Source organism: Cyanistes caeruleus, chromosome 3, assembly GCF_971803275.1.
Source record: "Cyanistes caeruleus chromosome 3, bCyaCae1.hap1.1, whole genome shotgun sequence".
NCBI classification, from domain to species: Eukaryota; Metazoa; Chordata; class Aves; order Passeriformes; family Paridae; genus Cyanistes; species Cyanistes caeruleus.
Window position 1 is genome coordinate 67,015,352 of NC_141703.1, and position 27,878 is coordinate 67,043,229.

The following is a 27,878-nucleotide window of genomic DNA, read 5'->3' on the forward strand; positions in this document are numbered from 1 at the left end:
CAGCTGCTTTCCAACCCCAGTGCCTGAAGGGGAGGTGTGTTAAGCCCTCAGCCCATGCTTCCACCTGGAAGGTGCCCAATGTCTTAATTTTGCCTCTGGACATAACTGAGAATAGCTTGGTCCTACCTGTTATGGGCCTGGCTGTTCTTTTTCTGCATAAGACTCTGAATTCAGACCTGGTAACTCCCCAGACAATGACCTGACCTCCACTAGTCAACATGGCCCAGAGGAGCTTGGATGCCCTCCCAGGCAACATGCTCTGCTTTACAAGGCACAATCCATTTGTTTGTTGCACCAGAGACAGAGAAGGGAAGTGAGTAGGACCCCAGAGTAAGTGGTGAGATACATGGGAGAAGACATCTCAAACCAATTAACAGCTCAAATTAATATTTAACAACTTTATATTACAGCTCTGTTTACTCTAATCAACCCTAAATGGTGCCTGGAAAAATAAAATACTAAAAATAGTAAACAGGGCTGTGAATCCCAAATAAATATCCTTTCCCAAAGGAAAATTTAAAAATAAATCTAAAAAATGTACAGAGCTTGTCTACAGTATGCAGTAATAGAATGGACACCTACATCAGCACTTCAAATGAAATCACGAGCACACTTTTGAACTAATCTCCCTCAGTGTGCTTCAGTTCACATCACACAGTGGACTCAAAATGCAAGGCCTGGGTTCCTTTGGCTCCTTTTGGGTTGAAATTAATCCAGAAATGGGCTTCAAGATGTCCATGTGGACATCTGGCCCTCAACACCAATTCTTTTTTACTCTACAGGCTTGTTCCAACTGGGCTGCACTTACTTGCTAAAGCAGATGCAGGAATAAGCAGTTCTGTCTGTTCCAGTGCATGCATACAACCAGGCACAGACACTGGCAAGATCTAGCAAGTAGCAAAATGCCAGTTATGTGGCCCCGTGTCTAAATTAATCATCCTTGCTTCTCAGTGCTACAACTCCACTGTCAGTTTACTGTCCCTTCATCACTGGAGTGAATTTCATGCTAAATACTTCAAAAATCTTTATATTACAGTGCTTTACTGCACTGGATAAGCATATCTACATCTCTCAGAGAGAAAGCTTGTGCCTTTGTGTTTGGTTTTTAATACTGTCCACCAACTCTGGTCACAGCCAGCATGATGCCCTTTTTTTGGATCTTTCTTTACACTGGATTTTGCAAATTCTAACAACAGAAGATTTGGGTGCAATAGTTTCCATTTTAAAGATACCAAAGTCCCTTCTGCATACCCAGTCTGTCTCTGCTTTCCTTCTTTTTTTTTCTTCTTTTTTTTTTTTTAATAAAAGGTTTAGGCAAGTGCCAGTTTCTTACAACAAGTCTGTCATACTGTTGCTGCTGCTATTATTATTTATTGAGTGATATAATAAATGGAAAGACACTTTGTAAACTGAGATTGCTTCCAGCCAGCTGTGATTAAAAGACAGATCCATGTGTGTATTTCCAGCAATTTAAAATCTAAGCAGAAATAGGGGCAACTGGATTATGACCCCTACATGAAGATGAGCTCTTCATCTGATTTTATGCAAACTAGTGATACTGTACTTGCAATAACTGTTCCATACTTTTATTTTGGATCCACTGGTTCATGTATTTATTCACCTTTTATTTTATGTGCAATAATTAGGTTTCTGGAAAAGCAGATGAGACTAATTTGGGAGTCTTCTGCACCTTCATTAATGCTGAGAATAAAATGAAGGCAATTTTTTCTCATTCACCATATGGAAATTGCAATGTAACACAATGTCTGTCTCATCTGAGCTAATAGATACAATAACACTCTTTAAAGCAAGAACAGTAATCTGTATAGACAAGCAAGTCACTTAATAAATTGTAAATTTAGAAATTAAAAGACAATGAAAGTGGAAATGGGAACCCCAACAATTTCTTGGTGACTACTAGGATTGAAAAAATGTTTTTCCAGAAGGAAATGGGAAAACAGCAAGTCTCATCTAAGGTGGTGTATTTTTTTTACTGTTTGGAAAAAATAATAGGTTAATGAATTAAATTCTTTTGATTATATGTCCTCAACCACTCAGTTCCCCTTTAACTGATGTAAATTCAAATTACTGTGATTGATGCTCACAGCTGTACAAATGTAAAATTTGTGCAAGGGCAAGATGCAGAATGAAAAGGTTCCAATATTTCATTTTAAAACATACTATTTCAGCCTTATGGTTTCTTTTCAGGGGAATTCCTACTGCAGAGTATTTACCTTCCCATATATATTGTTACGTTTTATACATATGCATTCAGATAAGGAAAGCAGGTATTAATATGTAAATTCTCCTAAGGCCACTAAGAATACAGTTTACATGTCTTGCACTTTCTCTTACCAAAGACAGTAAAAATTTTCCTACTGACTTCAAGGACAGCAGCATCAAGCTCACCAAATGCTATCTGCAGAAATGAGAGTTCTTCAAGGAAAGAACAAACTCAGGAAAGGGATTTGTAGTCTCATTTCACAAGTGCCAAGATGAATGCTAAAGACTAAAATCAGTTTTCAACCTGGCTGGTGCCTTAACACACCTCTGTAGGCTATATTGCATTATGATTTTTTCAAGCACGTATTAAAAAGTAAGTCCTACCTTTCAAAGTTTCCATAATGAACTTTTTGAGATAGTAAATATATTTAGCATCATCTTTCTTGGTGGTACCAGAAACAAACCAGCTGTTCTCCACAATGAATATTTGGGGGTTGTTATATTCACTGTTTATCCAGTAAAGGAGTTGCCTCAGGCTTATTGATTCCAATTGCTGGAATTTCATGTGGGAGTCCAAAAGCTGGAAACTCAGGGTAGCTCCAAAAGAAAGAGCAAAAAAGTCTGCTGTTCCCTTGAGATACTTCTTCTCTGCCTCACTGAATGCAGGCAGCAGAGATGAGAGGTTGCTCCTCATGCTCTCTGGATAGTCACCATCAATAAATATGGGCTTAGCAAACCAGCCAAGCACAAAATCAAGGGATTTTTGGCATTCTTTTATGTTCTTTTCAGTCATACGCTGGGGTTTTATCCAGTGGGAGCTAAGGGCAATGGACACTTTTCCTCCTTGAGCTGGACGGAAATGGTCATTGTAGAGATGCCAGACCTTAGCATGGGCCTGTTGAAAAGAAAGGCTGTAATTAATGGACCCAAAAACACATTTTAAGTAACAAAATTATTCTCAAGTACTAGGGCTCAACGTTGTTCATTCATCAATAGTTTACAATACCTAAATTATCTTCTAATGCCATATTAATTCCAGGTATTAACCACAAATTGCTAGTTGGTTGGGCAAAAGGGCATCTCTTTTTCCATGGCATACTATTACAGGCACTGAACATACTTCTGGCTTTTTAAATTTCTGTTACTGAGTTCAGACATACTGACAGTGTTTACAAAAATGAAAATGCATTTAACCAAACATGTTTCCTTAATGGTTTTCATTATAGGAATATCACTTTATCTGCAGATTCACAGATATATAAAGAAAAATCTTAAGAACTGCCCAAACTAAAACAATACAAAACAAATAATTTGAATTTAATCCTCTTTGAATCAGAACATACAATATAGGAATACAGAACTACCTATCTAGACTTCAGAAAGTCTGATGAAAAAAAATTTGCCACAGGTCCTGAAAAATTATTCCAATAATTCAATTTAATCTGTTAAAATTTAGTATTTACATATATCATCAGAATTTAAGCGCTCGTCTTGGCAAAATTTTTTCTTTTACTGTGGAAACATATTTTGTACCAAATTTCTTTCCTGAGATCTTAGAGAGTCAGTTATAACAGTCTCTTGATGGTCCCTTTGAAAGTTAAACAGATTAAGTTCCTGAAGCCTTGCATTATCTTCAGGCATTACCTTCAAGCTCTTTAACCACTCTCACTGCTCTCCTCTGATTCTCTTCCAATTTGTCATCATCTGCCTTTAACTGCAGAAGCAGAATTGGACATAATATGCCAGTGGCAGTCTTGCTGGCAGTAAAACTAGAGATAATTTACCATATTATTTCTGCTTATGTGGCCACAGAATTACACTGTGAGCATATGCACATCTAAACTACCATATCTCCAGAGCCCTATAACATCTAAAACACATCTTCTCTTTGAACCTAGTTTATCGAAGAATTTTGGCTGTTCTGTGAATTAATATCCCATCTTTTGTAATTTATACATTAGTATGAGTCTTGTCATGTTTTTTTCCTAGGTCATTGGTAAAAAGGTAAAAATATGAGATTTCACACAACAAAGGTAGGAGAGTGGCCAATACAACAGAGTTCTGTGCAACCCTCCAGAAGGACCTCAAGAGGCTGGAGAAATGTGCAGAGGATGGTCTGAAGTTCCAGAAAGGCAAATGCAGCCTAATAACCCTATGTCCCAGGACAGGCGGGGGAAAATCTTCTGGAAAGCAGCTCTGCAGAAAAGGACCTGGGGGTCCTGGTGGACAACAAGCTGTCCCTGAGCCAGCAGTGCCCTTGTGGCCAAGGCCATTGGTGTCCTGGGGTGGATTGGGATGGAAGGGCAGTGCCAGCAGGTTGGAGGAGGTGATCCTGCCCCTCTGCTCTGCCCTGGTGAGGCACATGTGGAGTGCTGTGTCCAGTTCTGGGCTCCTCAGGACAAGAGAGACATGGAGCTCCTGGAGATGTCCACTGGAGAAGAGCAAGGATGCCTGGGGGACTGGAGCATCTGTTACAAGGAAAGGCTGAGGGAGCTGGGCCTGTTCAGCCGTGAGGAGATGACTGAGAGGGGACCTCATCAGTGTCTGTGAGTATCTAAAGGAGAGTGCCTAGAGGATGAATCCAGGCTCTGCTCAGCTGGAAGCATAGAGTTGAGCTATAGAAGAAGCAACAGGCAGAAATTGATGCACAAGGAAGTTCCACCTGAATATAAGGAAGAACTTTTTTACAAATACTTTTTTTTTTTTTTTTACAGATCACCAAGCACTGGAATAGGCTGCCCAGAGGGGTTATGGAGTTTCTCTCATCGAAGATATTCAAGAACTGTCTGGATGCAATTCTGTGCAATGTGATCCAGCATGACCCTGCTTGAGCAGGGAGGTTGGACCAGATGAACCACTGTGGTACTTTCTTGCCTGATCCAACCTGTGATTCTGTAATTCTGAGATCTCCTCATTAGAATAAAAACCTACCTAATAACTCTAACAGTTTACATTTGCATTTTGAGACTCATCACTCAGTATTTGTTCGTATGTGCTGTGATGACATGAACCTCCACTCTCACCAGAGTCATCAACCAAATGAACATGTATCAAAATGTCATATGCATTTTTAGCTCTCCCTGAAATAAAAATCACACAGAAAGCCTTATCATTCAATTCCATGCAGTCGGCATGTTGGCAAATGTTATCATTAATTATTGATAGCTGCTGTTTAGAGTTTTATTTTCATACACTCGTATCATTTAAGCTTTGAAACACAATCACTTCCAGTTGCCAGCATTACTAGCAATATAATTTTTGACATCAACATTGTTAATTACCCAGGGAAATAGCAAATTCTACCATTTTACTACTCTAGCAGAATTTTAATTATCACTGCTGGGAGAAAAACTATTGGAAAGGGCAACTAAAGGCAAGACCAATAATCAAGGCTCAATTCAGCAGCCCCCATGCAGAAACCTGCTGACTTTGAGTCATTGTTGGGTGTATAAACATCTGCACAGATCTAAGACAGGCCCTACAAGAGACTAGACCTACATCCTCTTTCAGAGTGGTCACCAAAACCCAAAGACAACATTCTCAGAAACTGTCAATCACAGTCCACACCTAGGTGCATGTATCTGAATCAAGTTCTCCATTGCAGACTTCAGTGTAGATGCTCTCATTTATAATACATCAATAGCTCAAATAAACATGATGCAGCCTGACCATCTGCCTGTATTAATAAAATGGGTTTTGATGCTCATGAGAAACTATAGTAACGACTTCAAAATCTCATGCCAAAAACGAGAGCTGACCTAAGTACAGGCTTTATTTTACTTCACACTGAAGCTCTGTTACACTCAGGAAAGAACAAAAGATGTTATGCATCAGGACCAACACCCAACACTTAAAGTATGATTTTTAAAATGCCACTGGGAACAAATCTGTCACCACTTGCAACTCTAATTTGCACACCCAAATTTTCTCTTATAAAGGAGCTGTATATTTTTCCGCTGTTGGACATGACTCATCTCCGGTTTACTATCTCAAAAAGATACCACCATGCACATTCTCAAACACATCTTAATTTGCAAGTATGCTTCCCAGCTAGAGAACACCTTGAGGACTGTGGCCCCCTGAACTCTTGGCCCTCCCTGTTTCTTGCCAGTGGAGGGAGATTTACCAGCATTTTAGTAGCTTTGGATCTACCATGAAGAAAGGAGAAAGAGAATTTTACAGATTATCCCTCTGATAATGAGGTGCTGTTTAGTCTCTCACTGCAATGAAAAAAGTTAAAGTGTAGCAATGTGGGATCACCTCACTCACCTTTACTTTCGAAGTCACCTGGTCAGCCATATTATGTGTGAGTCACTCTTTTTGAGTCCATCTCTCTCCACTGGTGACAGACAAAACCTGTTACCCAGTTTAGACGTGACATATTCTATAGGCAGATGAAAGGTGGCAAGAAGAAGGCCACATAAATGTCTGCCCTCTGGAGTGTGCATGAAGCAGAATTATACAATTTCCATTAAAAAAATGCTAAACATAGAAAACACTGAATTAAAGTTCACAGGCTCTGTGGATATAGATTAATGAAGAAGTCAAAACTGCATAGAAATAAAGATGAAGAAGCCAGTGACAAAGTAGAGAGCCTATAGGGAAATTTGGAACAGAATTCATTTACCTAAAATCAGGTGTTTAATACAGCTTTACAGACTTCAGAGCAAACTGGACTTCCAGCCCAAATTCCATTCAGTTTCAGAAAGCTGTGAGTCTCCCAATACACCCTAAATCACATCTCTTAGCTCCATAGAGACATCTGAGATACTACAGAAAACATCAAATGATAATTTGCACCTACAGCTACCTTCAGGCAAATTAATCCTATTTCTAGGGTGGGAATCCTTTTGAGCTGAAGGCATGCTCCTTATATTTCACCATCCACATATGAGCCCAAGCTCCCACTACAGCCAGTGGTGATCTCTGGCTCTACCAGCTGCCTTAAACAGGAAACCAGTTGCCACTGGTTACACACTGAGTAACAAAGACTCAGGTCACACTTGCCATTTCCATGCAGGAGATCTAAATAGCCTGGGAAGGGTCAAACGCATTTCCAAGGCAGAAAAAAACCCCCTGCAATGTCATAGCATGGGCTAGGTCCTACCAAAGTCCTGAAGCAGAAGTAATTCAACACAGGCACACAAGCCTCATAATCTGACAAAGTCCTGCTGTGTCAGAGATTATCTACTCTATGGCAGGGCACCCAAGAATATATATAGCCCAAGAATCACTATGTGAAGACAATGTAATAATACAGAGACATTTGTTTGCCTGACTACTCCTCTAAACTCCATGATCATTAAAATCTTCCTGAGTCTGACACTGATATGGATCATTCTGCAAGTTCCCAGTATTTACATCTATCATGACGCACAGCCTTCACAAGAGCAAATCAAGAATTTTAATTGGGAACATCACAATTCCATAATTTGTGTTCAGTCCTCCAGAACAAGTTTTCTCAATTTTGTTCTGTGTCTAAACCAGCAATAGTACCACTCATTTTACAAATAAATTGCACTAATACCTTGCTCTCCATGCCAGATAAATGGTTTTGTTTTTTAACTGCCTATTTGCATATTAATGAAACTGAATTGGAAAGTGTTACTGTACTTTGCACCGGTGAGGCCACACCTCAAATCCTGTGTCACAGTTCCGGGTCCCTCACCACAAGAAGGACATTGAGGTGCTGGACAGTGTCCAGAGAAGGGCAAAGGAGTTTGCAGAGGGTCTGGAGCACAAATCTGATGAGGAGCAACTGAGGGGAGCTGTTTAGCCTGGAGAAACTGAGGCACAGGGAGAACCACATCGTTCATTACAACCGCCTAAAACAAGGCTGTAGCCAGGTGGGGGTCAGTCTCTTCTCCCATGTAACAAGTGTTAGGACCAGAAGAAATGGCCTCAAGTTGCACCAGGGGAGGTTTAGGTTGGATAGTGGGGGAAGTTTTGTAACTGAAGGAAAGGGTTGTCAAGCCTTGCCCCAGGCTGCCCAGAGAGGATGATTTTTTCCAAGGTAAATGATTCTGTGATTCTATGATTTAGCAATACAAAAAGAAGAGTGAATTGGAAAAGGAATACAAAAGGGTTTTGATTAGTAGAAACTGGGCTGATATACTTCCAACAAAAACAACATTATTCAGTTCCACATCAAAAGCCCTTCTGAAATGTAAATAAATATTTGAATGACATGGGAAAGCCTAGTATGTATTAGTCACAATGTGCCTTGTACCAGGAAGGGGAAAATGTGTTTTTTCACCCATATCATCAAAAATAAGTATTTTAATCAGAAGCTGCAACGAAAGGATGACACATTTAATGTTTCATCCTTAGATCCTAAGTCGGTTTTACCCACAGTCTTTAGGCAAACATCCCCTTTCACAATCAAGTTATATTCTTAATACTGAGTAACAGATACAGGTATGTAGAAATTACTTAAGGTTTTTCTCATATTTCAAAATTAGTAAAATAACATCTTCATATACAAAGCAGCACAGGACTTTTATAGATATTAGTTATATAGTTACCCTGGTTTCCCCCAATTACTCCTTCACAAATATGTAGTGTTCCAGTTTTATTTTTACAGCGTGCTAGCCAACATTACCACAGATGATCATTTCAATTAATTTAGTATTTTTGAGCAGTCTCAACAATCTTGCAATAGAATTCAGCTATGTAAATGCCACATAGAACACCAAGTGAACATTTTTCAGTCTACAACCACTCCATGTAAAATTTGCTAGAATTACAGCTCTAAGTATTGATCACACATCACTCTTTGTGATGTGTATTTCTTTTTACACTCTTTCTTCCAGTTCCTTTCTCAATACACATTACTCCCTGTTTTTCACACTGTGCTGGTCATTGGAGCATTCTGATGCCTCATGAACATGAATGAATTTATGGCAGCCACATATTAGGCACAAAGCAATATCACTCCTATTTTAAGAACTGGGAACAGAGATATTACAATATGCACAGAAAAATTAAACCAGATACCCCAAATTGCAGACCAGTGTATTAACTCCAGAATAAGTGCCTCTGTTTAATGTGATACTCACCTCTAGAGAAAAAGTATCAAAAAAAGCATTAAGTATTTGTCTCAAGGCACAGTGGCTAGATAGAATACCATTTTTCCTCATCATAGGCAACACAGAATTTTGCTAGCATGAGAATAAAAGGGAGAAGGCAGCCTGAAAGCATGAAGCTAAGCCACAGGCATCAGGATGATTTGCAGGTACTCCAAAAATATCATCAGAAGTGGAAAAAAACAAACCCAAAAGATAAGAAAGGTAAGAAGTATTTTTACACTTTGCTATTGAATTTTAGAGCAGATTAAAGTCTTGGAAGGCTTTCACTTTCACACACTGTATGTACAGCCATAATGAACATTATCAGAGTTAGATAAGCAGCAGGGAGACACAGTGACCACAGTGTGATGGAAGGAAACAAAAACCCCTTGATCCCACTGAGTCAGGTGGCTGCTGCAGTAAACCTCTCCTTTGAAGTACAGAAAGCCGAGACCTCTCTCAGGCTCACCTTGCTTTGAAAGGCCACCCACTGGGCCAGCACCAAGTGCTGGCATGGCAACCAGAGAGAAGGTAGCTGGACTGCACAGAGCACTCTGCAAACCCCACTGGCACCATCAGAGGCAAACACAGGACACACCCTTTGGCAGGGACTCATCTCACCCCATTTTTGCCATCACCCACAATTTTAAGCATGAATTTGAAGCTTCTCATGCAGCGCAGGCAGGGACACCTCTGGGCCACAACTCACTCAAGCCATTTTTAATGCCCAGAAGAGAGTGAGATGAAAAAGTGCCTGTTCCACTACATTCACCACACAGACAGGCTGGCACAACCACTAGAGTTGACATCCTGTCCAAATAAACTAAAGCACTGAGAAACAAGTGGGCTGGGAAAGCAGTTTCAAGTCTCCTGAGATGCAAACAGTCTCTGAAAATACAAAGGTCATCTGGAAAAGAATTAAGCAGTATTTGACTTTGTGAAGCAATGGGAGACAAGATAAAAATAGCTTTATTTCTGACAACAAGTGCTTCTGAGACACTTGATGTGTTTAATCATTTTCCGTTACCTCTGACAAAAAAGATTAATTACGGAACTGCACCAAAATAGTTCAAGGAATGTTGTGACCCATGTGAATATTAAAGATATGAGAGATTCTTAAACAGAGTACAAAAAGAAGATAAAAGTACGGAGCAGTACTCTTGAGTGATTCAGAGACAATCTTGCAGTCTTGGAGTGAACTAAAATAGTCACTGATAAAAGACTTGAAATCTGGGACACGATGCTCAGGCAGTATTTAGGGGAAAACCAAGATAAAATCATTGCCATCAAAATTGCTTTGGGTGTGCTGTAGATACATGAATCTACAAAAGCTCCAGTACTGAGAATGACCTGTGAAGTCCTCTACCAAAATATGAACCTCTTGGAAGACAGGCCAGGCTCAAATCATCACGATCATACTCATGTACACAAAATAGACATACAAGGGAAAACACATTAAGAACTTAGTTGTAATCCAGAAAAGCAAGCACACAGAACTGCACAAGCTGTAGCACAAACCAAGACACCACTTTGCAGGAGTTGGTATTTGTCAGACACATGAACAAGGAGGATAAAAAAAGCACCATGACTTTGGAGAAACCCGTAATGGGAATGATGGTAACAGTTTTGACAACCAAGTATACCATTAGCCAGGAAAACAAATGGAACACTAGTGGATTCTGAGCCACATTCTGATTGCAAAGAATGATGCTAGAATCAGCAGTGAGCAAAAACGTTAAGCATGTAAAACTCTCACAAAACTCACATAAACCATATATCAAAAACATATATAGAATATATAAAAGTGACAAAGTAATACCCAGTCAGAGTACTGAGTGTAAATGAATATTAAAAACTGCAACTCCGAGTCTTTGTCACAGTACTGTCATAGAGAAGGCATCCATTAAGACTTCAAACCTGTGGTTTCATGAAGGTTTGTATAAACTGGATGGAAACAGTTAAAACCAGCAGAGGAGGAAGAAGAGGACTGCCCAAAGGAGCTCTCAAACTACAGAACACAGCTTTAGAAGCCAAAGCCCCAGGATTCACAACTCTACCTGGTGCTAATGGCAGAAGCCAAATGGGAAGATGGTTGCCCTCTAAAGCAATAGTGAGGAGGACAACCAAAGTAGCACACATAATCTTTAGTGACATCAGTCTTTAAGAAAAGGAACTACTTTTGGATAAATGCAGAATCAAAATAACTAAATACACGTAAAAGCCAAACATCTCCAATACCTTTACGGGTAAAAAATCTGGAAGAGGTGCCTAATGTCAAGCATGTTTCTATGTTTGATTCATCACCTGGTTTTCTGGTAGATGCATATAGGGAAACCAAATACTCATCTGTTCATATTCAGCCCCTCAACATACCTCTCTAAGTTTGCTAAGCCAGGTGATTCACTGGGAGAAATAATATATTTCTGATACTTCAGTGGAAGCACATGAAGAGAATTGATTTGAAAAGTCTGAGCAGTTAGCAGAAGCTAAACAAACAAGATAGTGTGTTAGACAAATTTTCTTAGCAAGAGATAGAGGTAAACACAAATAAGACTAAAATCCATTATCGATATGTGTACCTGCCATATAAGGAAGTGACAAAAAGATTTCAGCTTGCTGGACCTCATCTAACTACAGTGCTAAACCAAAAGCTCAGTTTGGAAGAAAGCCTACAGTTGGGCAGGAATATTATAGAATACAGAACCCAGATCACCCATTACCACCACCCTTGCACTTAAAGAACCCAGAATAGATGCTCTGATGCTCTGCTGTTAATAATTAACCCTGAATCTTATCCTGGGCACACCAGTAGATTAAAAATAAATTGACCCAACTGCTTCTGGAGAGGTACTGGAACATTTTGAGTGGGACTTAATGCTCCCAAAAGACAGAGAAAAAGAAATCCCTGTCATGCTATTATTACAAGAACATCAAATGATACTGGATTTGGAAAATCCATGTTCATAGAGTTGGCAAAGGCTGACAGACTGGCAGTCAGAAATTACTCTTGAGGTGCGTGAATGTGCTGCCCCTAAAAGCTCCAGAACTTCAGCTAGAGATGAATGGGTAGAGGCTTTTCTCCAATCAGTCTCAAAAGAAGTTAGACTGAAAGTGTATGGCAAAGTGTTTGAGTCCATCAACCACAGAAGCAGTAGAAATATCCCCAAACCACAGAAAAAAGCTTACTGGACTAAAAAATAATTGCACAAAGATGAGGCATTTCTGACACTCCAATCTGGCCTACCATAAAAGCAGACAGCAGGATTTACTGGGTAATGGTTGGAGTTTGAGCAATTAATTGTGTTATACCATAAACCACACCTGCTGCAGAAAAAAATGCCAGAGACTGGCAGAACAGATTTAGCATATGCTGTCTTTGGGATTTGGTTACGAGGGCAAGGATGGGAAGAAGTTCACCCTACATTTGCAGACAGCAATACCATTTTACAAGGATATACTGCCCCATGATTTCACTGTGGTCTAGCTTTATGCAATATACATATCAACCAAACATGGAAAAATTAATCAGAGGCTGATCAAATCCTTGTAATTTCATGAACAGATGATGCATTAACCTACAGTCAGATTCAAACATCACTGAAAGAGTGAGTTATAGCCATAACTCTAGGAGCTGTTCATTTCTAACTGAACTGATGAACAGGTCAAGTGGTACATGAAAGACAAAAATATTTAGGAATAAACTAACCACCTTAGAAAGATGAATGAGAAAAATTAGCAAGAAGTTCCTTGCTCTACAAGTTCACATAAGCTGCAATCTTTTGCAAGTTTAATTCTTCCCTAGAGTTCTGTATCAGTGTTTTCAGATATGATTAAGCCTTTAACCAACTTTTTAAAGAAGGTACAGGAATGGGAGTGGAGATCAGGACAAAACCTGACCTCAGCAGCATTCAAAACGACTGGCATAGATAGCCACACTGCGGATGCTGTTCCAACATGGCCACTTCATTTGCACTTTGCTACCCCCTCCAGAGGCAGTAGAGGTTATGTTATTGCAAAATCAAAGGAAGTCAGTCAGTTCACTGTACAAAAAGGAGCACATGGTGCTCCTGGGAGACTTAACGCAGTGACTCACAAATTACAGAGTGGGTGAAAGGTGCAATTACCAAGTTCGGCATATTTTAAGTGTATGAAGAATGTGGGCTGAGCAGAAGAGTGAACTACAAGAATAGGTGCTCTCCAGAGCATATCATGGGGAATCTCATCCAATTTATTCACAAGAAAAGTCACTTCAGAGAGGCTAGGACAAGAGAAAGGTAGCTCCCTCTGGGAGAAGATATTAAGCAACTGCTACAGAACTATTTAATGTGTATTACAATATATGTTTCTAGAAGGTAAAATAGAACCTTTTTCTTTTCAGCACTCAGAGATATCAGTTCCATGGTTGCAAATATAAAATGAAAAATCCTTCATCAGTCTCAACAACAACAAAACAGTACTGCAGTGCCCAGGTAAATCAGATGGCTTCAGAAGGTATTTCCCTGTGCCGGTGGATAGCTCTTCCTATTGTGAGCTCCTCTGCAAGAAAAAACAACAACTGCACATCAACAGTAAAAGAACTGGAAGAGTCTCCATCAGTGGAGGGTACCAATATGAAGGCATTCAGTACAACAGTTGTCATAGGAATTACAAATTTAGTCATCATATATGGAACTAATATATTAGAACAGAGTTCTGTGCTATAATATAGGCAAATGAAAACCAGAATGAAGGAGACTTGCTTGAAGCAATTGCTGAAAAAATCTTTTTAAGCCAAACATTTGGATTGTTCATGCCCAATTCTAGTTCACTCACTTACATGATAACCTGTGTTTACTCTGGTGTAAGCATGGCCACTAAATTTAACCATTCTGAGATTAGAACTATGCATCAATGACAACAGGCTGTGGAATAAGATGGAATGTCCCATTCACCCCTCTAGATGGATGTAGAATGCAGCACATCAGGATAAGCAATATAAACTGAAGGTACCAGTTTTCAATTTTCAGACAACTGTTTAGATTACAATCTGATTAGATGTGAATATGCAATTCTTCCTTCTTTTTCCAGTCAGTCTGCAACTGTTTATGTCAAATCCAAATGCATTTACATTCATATGATAAAAAACAACCACTACAGGCTTATCTCATTATGACTAACCTGCCTGAAATGTTCCGGCTTGGGCACATGTAATAGAAATGACTGAAGTGTGTGATTTCAATTATACACTTTAAAAAGGAATGCTCACTTTTAGAAGTAATGCTCGCTTTTAAAAGGAATGCTCGCAATTGCAAAACTCACTGAAACTGTACAGTAAATTAAGTTTAATCTAGTAACTTTTGGAGTAGCTTTTGTGTCAATTCACATCCCAGAGAGAACCCACCTAACCAGGACCTGCTGATACAAAAGTGTATGGGTCACCTGCAGATCTTTGTCAAACTTGTGAGCCAGCGCAGATGTCATGGGAATTCCACAACACAAATAAATGGCAGCAGATATCTGTCCTCCAGCCACTGAACCCCACTCCTATGAAGCAGAAAGCAGCTCCCGACCTTGACAGATGGCATTAGTAGTCAGAAGGGTTAATGTCCTTGTGTGACCTAAGATTCACTTGCACAGTGAGAGTCATCCCAGTACCATTTGGGAAGTTCTGGACCATCAAGAGATCTGCAGAACACATGACCTCTGGAAAACCTGTGTCTTTTGGCAACTGGTGGCAAGACAGGATACTCTAGGCTTCTCTAATGGCACATGTTTATTATGTGTGCCACTTCTGTAGCCCTAGTGGCTTCTTAAGAGGGAGCCTTTTGACTGCATGAAGTTCTTACTGTGAGAAGGACATATACTCTTGAACAATATATAAGAATGAACCAAAATTCTGAAAGGATTCGGGAAAACCAAGAGGATCTAAGTAAGACTTTTTCACTCCAGAAGTTATACACCAGCACCAACCCCTGAAAGGCTGACAAGATGAATCACAGGACCCTGCAGATGGACAAGTCAAGCAGAACTGAGTGACTCATAATTAGTGGTCTGGATGTCTCAATGATGTGTTCGTCTTTGCACCAGCACAGTGAACCACAGAGCTAACTGACAAGTTTTAATTAATACAATGGTTATTACTAGCTGTAATTTTTCCATAATGTTATTACTTCCACTAAGCTAGGCTATGAAAGGAATATCTGGGAAACTACACGAGGAATTCAAGCTGGGTACTCAACATACTCACATCTTGTCAGTGAGGATACAGTCACTGGAGAAGGCAGACTTCCATCAGACATATTTATTTTAAGGAATCACCACACTCCTCAGCAGCCACCAAGAAGATAAAAAGCATCTATTAAAATCAAAATTCAGAAGAGGAAAAAGAAATTTCAGAGCAAGGAAAGATGGGAGAGAAATGATTCACTGGGAGAAGTGAAACCCTTGGGGTACCACTTTTTTAAATTAGAACAACAACATGAGTCAAGACATGGAAGACAAAATGGGGCATCCACTTTTAGAGTAGAAACGAACTCTGAATCTTTGCATTTCTTCAGCAGCAAGGATGATTTATGTGTATTTATCCAGTTTTTTCTACAAGCTTTTGACTATACTGCAGTCACAGATTAAACTGGATTCAATTTATACCTCCTTTGATTTAGGAAATACATTTAGAACCTTATCCAAAGCATGCTGAATCCCTGAAAATACACTTTTGAGGTATGAATAAGTCCCTTTATGTCTGTTTCTAAATGTATGTTTAATGGTAGATATAAAATTGCTTTACTGCAGAGATGAGTGTTAACTCAAAAGTGTACACATAAAAGTTTTCCTACTTTCTCCTTGGAGCCAGCAAACAGATTAAGAATTACCACTTCTAGTAAAAGCTGGACTCTTGTAGAACAGATAACTGCATCAAACTAAAGATATTTAAAATTAAGTATCTAATTCTTACTTTATAAACAAAATATTCATATTGTTGATTACCTGTTGAAATTAAGTTGTTTTGCCTGCTTGTATACAAAGAATCTAACTTGTCAGGATGACACAGTAGTGAGGAAATGTTTAATGTTGTTGATAAGAAGTAGAACATTAAAAATTGATATAAAAATACCAGTTGCAGTTGTTTCCTTTTTCAAACCATATCCCACACTTTTACATGAAACAATACAGGATAGGGGGGTTTCCTACATCAATGTACTGCAACCTCAGCCTTTGGAATTAAGAAAAAAATCACAGTGAAATACCTAAAGCTGCTTTTATCCAGACCACAGAAAAATGAAAATAAATTTTAAAAGAAACTAGAATACAGCAAAAGAAAAGGAGGTGTGTTGTTAGAGTGATTGTTTAGTCTAAGCCATACAGAAAAGGGTGTGTGCTGGTAAATACATACAGTTGAAAATGCTAACTAGCCACTCTTCTTCCAACAATCCTTGTTTCAGCTTCTGTGCTCTCAACACCACAGTACTAGACACTTTCTAGCCAGAACTGGCTGAGGTAATATATATTCATAAATATTCTGTCAACTCGACAAATTTTAAACATACTTTGCACAGTTAAAGTTTAGACTTTACTCTAGCAGCACAATGAGCACTCCTGGGGGCCTAGCATGTGTTCTTTTTTAAAGTGCAACTTAACATATTTCACTGCTCTCTGACAGTGCACTGTTCTCATTGTCTTTTGGAGATAAAGCAGATGTCTCTCTTTAATACTGGGGTTTCTTTACAAAAGAAACCTACAAAATATTATTTTCCCTTTGGCTAACACTGACAGTGTTAAAAAAAATACCCAGTTGAAGGAATGGGCACAAGGGGAAACCAACTACATCAAAGTGCAATACTAAACTTCAAATTGCTCTAGAACAAAGTATAAAGCCACTGATGACAAGACACTTGTATACATCAATGAAAATTATCACTGGGCTATGAACATAAAAAATGAAATGCACATATATCTACCTATTTCCTTTTCTACTGATTTCAGATATGACTAAATAATTTTTTCACCCCCCAGCTATTTTAAATATAGATACAAAAATGTAAGGACACATTAAAACATTAACTCATCAATTAACTCAGAGCTTCAGGTGCACTTTTTAAGCTATTTGTAGAAGGTTGTCCTTTATTTCAGTATAACCATGTCCTTGGCAATTCTGTCAGTATACTGCAGTATGCAAGTATACTATATCAAAATAAAATAATATTTTCAAAAAGAAAACATATTTTGGGAGAAATCCCAGTTTTGATATTAAACCACACCAAAACAACAGAAATGAGAGTTCACATAAATCTTGTACCAGCATCATTCATCCTCCTTTGTCCAGGTACAGAAATGCCAGAAAGTAGCACTGCTCTGCTTCACGGTTACCATGAGGGCAGGTATCTCAGCAGTTTTCAGGAAGCCATGTACAATGTGGTAATTAGGTTTATATCTAACTGTGAGACAGATATCTGTCATTCAAATGTTGCCTGTTTTAAAGGAAGGCAGTTCAAAGGAAAGAATTTGTATAGATGCCTTGTTTCTAAGTAAACTGACCAAAGTGTTATGCAGGTAGAGCAAAAACGTCCAACAGATTTCCACAAAGACATCCATCGAAACACTTTCAGAGCCACAGAGGTTTTTGTAAATGAGGTGTTTGTTACAGTCCCACTCCCAGACAACAAAATGAACAGCAACGCCTCAGGCTTAAAATGCAGAAGGACAGGAGGAGACATAAATACAGCACCTTGATTTTTTTTAAATAGTCTCTTTAATTTTTAGACCAGTCCAAGCTCATGTAAGCAACCAGATGACTTACAGATACTCCAGACTTGTCAGATGAAAAAGGAGATTAAGTGTACCAAAAATAAAATATGTAGCCAGTGAATTTGCAGACACAGCACTTACATGTACTTTAGCAAAGAGCAGAACTAAGGACCCAAAATCTACAGTAACCCATGGACCAGGAGGTGATGGGCAGCTCCAGATTACACTAGGTGTGCTCCTGCAGGACAGCTTCCAGGTAAACTTTATTCAAAACCAACCCAAACAACTTCAGGCTATGAACCATAGTACAGAAATTTGCACTTTTTACCAAAACAGAACACGAAAATAATCTTCAACTTGGAGAGATCCCATACAATGCAGCAAGAGCTGGCCAGACATTTTATCCTAGACACAAAAGCTTTCAGTAGCCACAGCTATGCCAACACAACTTTCAACCAGTATGTAATACAAAGGATATTGAAAAAATGGATCTAAGAATACATTAAATCAGGCATTAATCAGGATGACACTTTAGATATTAAGAAATTCATAGATTATACAGTTTATCTGGAAGCATGGTTCAATCGATGATTCTAGAGAAAGCAGACCAGGGGGCAGTGCAGCAATTAACTAGTTGCCCAAACACTAATGAAAAGCAAACTGTTAGCCAGAATTAGGGTGTGAAGGGCTTAAAGAGCCAGGTGTTTCTGCTGAGACAAGGGAGGAATGCAGCCAGGGGGTAAGAAAGGCAGGAAGGAAGGAGGGGAGTAATTTCAAGAAATTGCATTGCATTAACTGGACTTTTCACTGGAAGATCTTTTATACATGAACACTCTTAGAAAAAGAGCTAAGATATTCTGCAGGAGACACATACACAAGTCCTTACTGCCTTATGGGGAGGAAAAATAATCTCTGCAGAAATGAGCCCCTGGAAAAAAGCAAGTTTCCACCTACAGCAGTCAAAACCCACTTTCCTCATACTCTTGAGATGGAAGAAAGTAATGAGATGTTGGAAATACTGAAGAAATATCAGGGATTTTATGTACGTAATTTGAAACAAAATAATTCAAGAATATTGGGATACGATTTATAGTCAAGTACATTGGATGCATCAGATGTTTATTATCAAATGAGCCACTAGACATATTTGCTATACTTTATATATATATATGTATATACTTTACAAGTATATATATACATATATATATTTATATATATAAAGGTTATTGCTACTATGAGAGTACTGCCTCCACAATCCCTTCTTTCAGGGATAACTCTGTGCTGCAGGAGAAAAGCAGGAATGAAAGTAGAGGCCTTTCACAAGCTAAATCTAGTGCAGACCATGAGTTAGTCCTGTTAATTGTCACTTTTCCTAAATTCCTACAAAACGGTATTTTCATTGTGGACCCAACAATGGATGCAACAAAAAAGCATGAAACATTCTGAGTAAGACACTGCAAATACTTTGTTGAATGATACAGTAAAGAGGAGACAATGAGGAGTGATATTACCATGTTAGAAAATTTTGGATTTGCAGGAAATCTTAACAGAAATATAAAAAATATCTTATTGAAATAAAGAAGTCATTACCATATTTATGATCCTGTGTCTACTATCTGCCAGAAACTAGGAAAACTGGATTATAAAATTAGGAAGAGCATCAGGGGAATCAGATTCAATCCAGTGCTTCTACGGGCAATATATGACAGAATCCTATTTATAACCTGATCCAGATTCACTTTAACATAGGCTAGGTATTTTGTTCATACTACTCTATCTGGAAGATGACTATAAAATCACACTTCACAAACAGTTTTCTTATCCCCCCAACTTTCAGGTTAAATTTAATCATGCTCAGTCTAAACACTTGTTCTTGCATCAAAACTTTCCCTGCACTTAGTTATTTTCCTTCACTTGTTTTTACCACTGATCTATTTATAGACAAGAAGTATATGCTCTCCTAGTGCTCTTGCTCAGGTAAATAAGCCATGTTCTAGTGAGACAATGCCTCATCTCTGCTGGAAAAATCACCTGATACAGACTAGAAACAAATGTGTCTTTGTCACAGTTGGATTATATTCGCATCTGATGGTCATGCTGTGATCAGCAAGTTGTCTTCTTATGGAAAAAAATTTTGAGTCTTTCTGTTCCATCTGCTTATTTTTGATCATCCTTTGCACTGGCACTGTTTCCTCAATTTTAGCTCATGCTCTAAGTAGTGCAATCCTAGCCTGTGCCAAGGCATGGGAGTTAAAATACATTAAGAAGTTCAGCTGTGAACTGCCCTTTGAGACCGATGCTTCTACTTTCAGCGCAACTCACTATGACATTTGCTTTAGCAATTTCCTAGCTACTGCTAAACATTCCCCTCCTTCTGCACTGAAACAGTAACTCCCCATGTGCCACCATTTCAAGGGTCTTACTGAAAATACAGATTGATTACATTTATCATATTTTCTTTTTCTAGACAATCAGTTATCACAGAAAGCTATCAGATGGGCCTGGCTTGACTTTGATACTGTAAATTCATAGCATTTTATGTTCATTGCACCTGCAGTTACTACCATTTATCTAATCCTCATCCTCATTAACCTTTCCTGTCTATGAATCCCAGTGCTCAACATGATCGCTTTTCTTCATAGATCTGACAAAAAGCATTTTGGGAGTACAATTTTTTTAATTTTCTTTTTCCCCTCTATTTGATGGCCATATGTCTTTCTTTGTGCTACTTTTTCTTAGGTGACTGGAAGATATCTGTGTTTCGTTTTAAAACAATGAGGTTTTATGTATTTTTAAGACTGAATGCATTTTTACATTTTCTGCTTAGCATAGCTAGTAAATACCTATTCCATTACTTGGTGTGAGGTTCAATAACTTCCTTGCAGAAAATAATGAGGCCCCTAAAGGAGAGACATCTTTCGTTTCCAGACAGAAGATGACTGTGGCAACTAGTGTATGTTTGCATTTGCATATCAGCTCAAACTAGTGATAAAAAGACTGTGTTATTATAAAGTTTTTTTGTTTGTTTTTTTGTGGGTTTTTTTTTTTGTGTGTGGGGGAGGGTTGGGGTTTGTTTTGTTTCTTTATGCTTTAAACAATATTTTACAAGAATTGCTCTCTTTATATTTTGGAAAAAAGCACAAAATGCCTTTAGCATACTCCAGCAGCCACAGTGGGTCAGCAGCAGATGAGTGGGAAAAAGGAATGAAGAGCTGTAGGATAGAGCTACTCAATGTCCATGATATCTTACATGGGACACCATGGCTACTTGCCTGCTCTGGCTTTAGAGGACCAAACAGGTGCTACCGACCACCCTTGCAGGGGGAAACATCAGCTGCTGTCCTGGGTTGGAAGACTCAGCTCACTGCCCAGGAAAACCAAGGGAAAGTATGTGATCCAGGTCTTCTCCACAGACATGCAGAAGATACCACATGCCTGAAACAGGGGAGACTTGGGCAAAATTTCCATTTGATCCAGACCATATGTCAGAGCTCACCCTCTGAGTAGTCACAGTAACAGAAAGCACCTCAAGCCAATCTTTGAATCAGCCCCTCAATATTCCCCTCCTCTGTAATCTATTTAACCTCTCCACGCTCTGACTAGACTAAGAGTAAGAGTCTGTCTACAAAAAGTCAGGGCTTGAGTTCTTCACCACAGATTTACCTATACCCCACAGACAGAAATAGAACAAGTATTTTTCAGTCACCGAACAAGAGATACCACTCTGCTTTCCATTAACCAGAAAAGAAAGCTAGGATGGCAAGCTCAAATGTAGGTTTCTCTGGTGAACACATCCTAAAATTAGCTCAAGCGTCATTGCTGTCCCCTGCATTTACTTCCACCGTCTTCAAGGGAGATGTCTCTACTGCATCTAATAGCAAAGCCCATGCATTGCACTCCTCCCTCTCCACCCAGACATCACAAGCCCTCACACAGAGTCACTGCACAACCCTGCAGCTGCTGGCCCACCACATTACGTAGCCTTACACTGAAGGACTGCAGGCAGCCAAGGACAACATAATCCATGTCTTTACTCACTAGCTGTGGTGTAGAGCCAAGCTACGTACAGCTCCACCCTGGTCAGCCCAGTGGACAGCTGCCTCAGAACTGGAGAACAAGTCCTAGCTGCTCTCCCCTCTGGGATCACTAGGAATGCTGCCAAACCACTTTAAAAGAAGTATCTTTATGCTGAACAACATTTTATAATGGTTACTGGAAAGCCAGCTATTGCAAGGCCAAGCAGATGCCAAACTGTGTCTCAGAGCTGATGCAAACGCTGCCTGGAAGACGAGCATAATGATGATGCTTCTAAATTGTGGGACAGGAGTAATTTTCCATACTACAGCCTCAAAGTAGCAAAATGTCCTGCTGCTGACAGCTGTAGCTGGGGGTGGAAGTGAACTCTGGGTACTCAAACAGTTTTTTCTTCATTGGGTAAGGACCATTTGCTACTGATAATCTTTGCAGGTTGAAGACTGCCCCAGCTATACCCACAAATTATTTCTGCACTGCACAGGATGCACAAAGGTGAGTGTGGGGACTCTGCAGCCTCTGATCTCCACCCAGCTCTCCTATGAGCCCATGAAACCGGCTCAAGAGCTGGTGGCCAACTGATACCAAAACAGATCATTCTGGATGGGCCATATCCACCCTTGGTTAGGCAGACTGGTTTTCCTTGCATATTCTCCTGTGTTCTCAATCTGGATGACACAAGCTGATAAAAAAATTACTTGCATACTTGCCAGACTACTCTTAAGTTAAATCATCCATTTTATTGTCAACAAAACAAAACCCAATTTTTTTCACTTAGAACAGGTATTTCGCTGTATCTGAACTACCATGTTATGCCACGGTTGCAATAATGCATATTTTTTTCAGCATTCACATCAGCAGTGCCATTCCTCCAGTGTAGAACTGCAGTGCTTTAATTGGCCACACTCCAGAATGACACCCACTGCCTATGTATACACATATATGTCTTTTCTACATATTCTAGTCTTTGAAGATTTTGAGACACAAGATGCTCTGGGATGGTGCTTCCAAACCCTCTGCATAGTAACTGCACAAAACAATACTGAATTATTCAGGGTTGGGGTCAATAATTTATCTTATCAGAAACATAATGTGGGGCCTGAGAATGTACTATTTTCTTACACTTGTAGGAGAATAATAGGAGAGTACAACGTGTGTCCAACCCATCTCATTATCATTGCAGCAGTTCCAGAATAAGGTGCTTCAGAGAAAAATCTTCCAGCTTCTTGCACCAGTCAGTCAAAAATCTGGAACTGCTTTATTATGTAACAAAAAAACTGAGTCTGCCTGGCAGCTTGTCATTGCTACTGTTTCTATTTTATGTCCAATGTCAGTGTTTGTGTCACAGCAAGGCTCCCTCTCTGACAGTTAACGGTTTATTTTGGTAAATTACTCTGCTTTTCACATACCAATTAACTGTCTTGTCTCTGTATACCTCCCAGACACTCAAATAGCTCACTCAGGCATTTCTATGTGATCTTGGCTCTACAAAATGCTAGTGTCCCACAGGGCATTCCAGAACCTCCAGGTCCTTTCCCACATTGGGAACGTACTGCTCCAATGTATGCTTGACCTTATCTTAGTTCTCGCTCTCTTTGTATTTCAGTCTTCCATACTCACTTCACCCCTAAAAACATACTTCCCATGAGCACTCACTCAAAGTGAACACTTCTAAAGCAAAAAATGCAAAAGAGATAAAAGAATCACCAAACTTAGTTGCTGCAACATTGCAGCAAGACTCTAGCACTGAACACTACACAATAATGGCTCTTATATGCTCCCTCCTGGAGAAGTGAAGGCGCCCTGCACAGCACATTCCAGCGCCTACAGGAGCCTACAGGAAAGCTGGAGAGGGACTTTTAACAAAGGCATTAGACAAAGGGGAATGGCTTTAACCTGAAAGAGGGAAGATTTAGATTAGATATTCAGGAGAAATTCAAAGGTGGTGAGGCAGTGGAACAGGATGCCCAGAGAAGCTGTGGATGTGCCATTCCTTAGATCAAAGTCAGGCTGGGAAGGGCTCTGAGCAACCTGATCTAGCAGAAGGTGCAAGTCTAGAAGATAAGCCGTGGACCCTCTGATTGTCTTCACTCCTTTTCAACCATGAGCATCCATGAATCTTGGGTGTTCCCTCCCCCTTGAGGGTTGGATCATGGCAGGGCGTTTGGAACTAGATGATCTTGACAGTTCTTTCCAACACAAACCATCCCATGATTCTGTTAGTCTATGTTCATGGCACTCTGAGCCAAAAAGCCAATTCCAAGATATTTAACATTAAAAAAAAACCAAAACAAACAATCATGCCAAATGCTCCAGATGTCATAGTGAGCCATCGGAATAAACCAGGAAAAGCAAATATATCATCACAATCCCAAACCTTTGTAACAGAAGGCAAATTATTTACATAAAATGCCTTAGTGACTCTGGGAGCCTGGCCACGGCACAGAGAAAGGGAGAAAAGAGGCCTAATAAAAAACAACACTGTTCCTTGACAATTTTAATTCTTTCCTTGACCACAGGTAAAAAAAATCAGCTCTCACAGGCCAGCATCAGTATCTAAATCAATGCTCACCCCCTCTGGTTTCTACAAATCTATTCCAAATTACCAATAACACAGGAAACATTACTCTCCAGAAGAGTCCAGCTTGGGTAAAGTGAGATCTGACTGGTGCGGTTTAGGGTTCCCGCCTTTCATGACTTACTGTTACAACGCTCTTGCTATAACCATTTCACCACCAATCAATTCTGAAGTGGTCTCTATTTCACTATTCTAAGCTGAGCTATGGAAAAAGGCTGTTTCTGAACTTCCCTGTGCTACAGTTTGCTGGCTCTAATACTCAGAATCTGAATGACTGTGCCAATTTAATGCTGCTTTTATGAGAATTTTTCCCCCTTTTAAGCAACTGCCTCCTTCAAGTACCACTTTTCTTTTTACCAGAAATAGGAAAGAGGAGCTGGATAAATGACTGAATAATTACAGTTTCACACAGAAGTGGCATAAGCAGCCCAGCTACAAATATGAGACACAGAGTAACCTCTACAGTGCAAGAATTCTGTCATGACAGCTCCATTTTATTTCTTTCATCAAAGAATAAAAAGCATCAATCTGCAGCTTCAATAAGTCAGTCATATTGCAGCAGGTTAAACAGCAATTTCACAAGGGTAAACTGACCCAATTTGAAGTAGTGGGCACTCATCCAGTGAAAGAATACAGAACACAAAGTGTGAAATGACTGACTGACTCACTACATCAAAACAAAATTTCTCAGTATCATATTAAAATGGATAACCAAGAACTTCTACAGCAAAATAAAATGATTGATATTTATTTCCCCTAGTTCTTAACTTTTTCTGGAAAACTGAAGTGTCTCAAATATTTTAATTTCAATGAATCAGCAAATTCCAGTTTCAAAGGTTTTAGATCTTTCTGACTTGCTCTAATGACATTATATTACTCCTTGAATTTGGGAGGAATTAGGAAGATTAGAATGAGCTACTGGATATGACGGGGGGGGCGGGGGGGGGGGGGGGGGGGAGAAGTAAAAGGAATTTTTTTCCCCCACCAGGAATATAATTAAGATGCAAAACTGCAGCTGAATCATATTCCTGCAGTTCTGTTCCCTGCTCTGCGTGATATACCCCAATATTCTCTCAAAACAAGAGGCATGTTCATAGCTGGCAACGATAAACTGAGTTCAAGAGCTCCTTCAGTGTATTTCCAAGGTCTTGCATTTCATACACAGAGATGTTGTCTGAATATGGAAATGAACATTTTTCTCAAGATAAGAGGAACAAATCTTTTCAATTTGCTAATTTACTCAACTGCTTGAAAGTGACAGGGATCCCCAAAAAGCTAAAGGGAAAATCAATTTTCACTTACTTTCCTTAAGCTCCTTTGAGAAACCAAACCTAATGTATCATCCCTCTTTCCTTTAACAGGCTACCCACAGTGTCCCTCACTCCCAGTGCTGTGGTGTCCCTCACACCACAGTGCTGGTGGCAATGTGGGTACAGAAGGTGAACATCATAAGCCAAGACAAACTTTAAGCAGGCCCCATCCTTTGGAAGCATGGTCTGTGATTTCCATAAACTACCAGTTAGCTTCTTCAATTAAAAAAATAATTCATATGACATTTATAAAAAAAATTAAACAGGGAGCAAACAATTCATCCTTCAGGATTCCAGGCCATCTCATTCTGAGATGAGATAACACTGAGTTTAGTTTTTAATGCTAAATATACTCATGAAAATGGAGTATTGCCTCAAACTCAGCTCCTGCATTCCCACTCTTGGCCAGTCACCTCCACATCTCCTAAGATCCTCATGCATTATGTGTTTTCCCAATACTACTCCTCCTTACCACCTCATGTTTTGTTACAACTCTTTTTTGGCCTGGATTTTGCCTCCTGAGGGCATACATAACTGGTCATGGGCATTCTGGTGTGGCAGTCATTCTCTCTGCAAGCATCATTTTTACCCAGGTTAACATTGTCCTGTGACAGGAAAAGAAATGAGGAATTAAAAGTAAGTGTGTTACAAAGAGCGTATAATCACTGTACAGCCAAGTGTCAGCTGAATTTTCTTTTCAACCATAAAGTCAGATTTGTTCAAATGATTTTTAAGCAATATGTTATTACTTACAAAACAGATTTTCAAAAAAACCACAGAGCTGACAACACAATATTTTTCCAACCTACTTTTCCAAAAGAAAAGACATGCTGCATAATTCTACCATTTCCATATATATCTAAGGAATCATCATTTGAATAATTAATCAATAACTATGTTCAACAGTTCCATGCCTGCAGAAAAAAAAAAATTTCATTTCTTAAAATGCTGGAAGTTAAATAAACAAACTGAGTAAACTTTGCCCTCAGCTCTGAAAAACAACTGATCCAGTGGAGCTACTACATATTCAAGAGAACAAGAAAAAAGCTGACTGAGAAAAGGCATTGGAAAATCACTGTGAACTCTCACCAGAATGTGTGACCAGCAGCTACAGGTCTGTCCCTTTTCCCACCCAACCATTTGAAGTCTTTTCTAGGAGCAGGATCAAAACAGATGCTACTGTCTTCCCAATCGTAAAGCAAGTATCTTGTAAAATATAATCCCGGTGGTACAAACATTTTCTAGCCCTTAGTAAGAGCATTAAACTGATAAATCTACAAAAGGATTCCTGTGTTGACTTTTGGACTCAAAAAATTGCAAGGTATTTCCATAGGATAGTCCCTCCCAGCCAATTCGGCTGACTTTAGAGCTGTGACTGAAACCAAAAATCAAATCTCAGCTGTCAGCATGAGAGCTAATGTCCAAGTAACAAACTGATCATGTGCAGACTGAAGTGACAGTCCCCTGGCAATGTGCATGGCCCCCTATCAGCTCCCTCCACTGCTGAAGAATGTGATGCAGGGTGTCTTGGAGCACTCCCCAGACTTTCAGCCCCCCAGGTTGGCCAGATCCTGAGATGGGCAAAAGCCCCTGTGCTTTTCATCATGCAGAGTTCACAGAGATCCAGCTGTCAGGTGGCACTGGAACCACCTGTGGCCCCAGCCCCTCAGTTCCTGTATCAACTGTTGTAAACACCATCTGTAAAGATTTCAGTAACTGGGAGAATTTAGAATATGGGTTGGGTTTTTTTCAGAATCAAAACAAAACTAAGCTTTAAACTTCTGCAATTCTTCACAATACGGAAGTCTATTTCTTCTCAAACTAACCATACATAAAGATGAAGCAACACAAATGGGCTTCTATATGGCCAAATCTAGATATCCTTGAAGTCCTTCTTCTTACTCCAGTGTGCATCTCCAAGGACCCTCCCTGACAAACCTCCAG

General features: G+C 39.5%; 1 protein-coding gene across 7 annotated transcripts in view; it reads right to left on the bottom strand.

The window, feature by feature from the left end:
- KL (klotho) overlaps positions 1–27,878 on the bottom strand; it is a 49,001-nt gene that overhangs the window by 13,217 nt on the left and 7,906 nt on the right. For all 7 annotated transcript variants that reach the window (XM_086881607.1, XM_023947356.2, XM_086881605.1 and 4 more), the window contains exon 2: positions 2,608–3,118. In XM_086881607.1, coding sequence (XP_086737733.1) covers positions 2,608–3,118 — 511 coding nt within the window. The remainder of the gene's footprint in view (positions 1–2,607; positions 3,119–27,878) is intronic.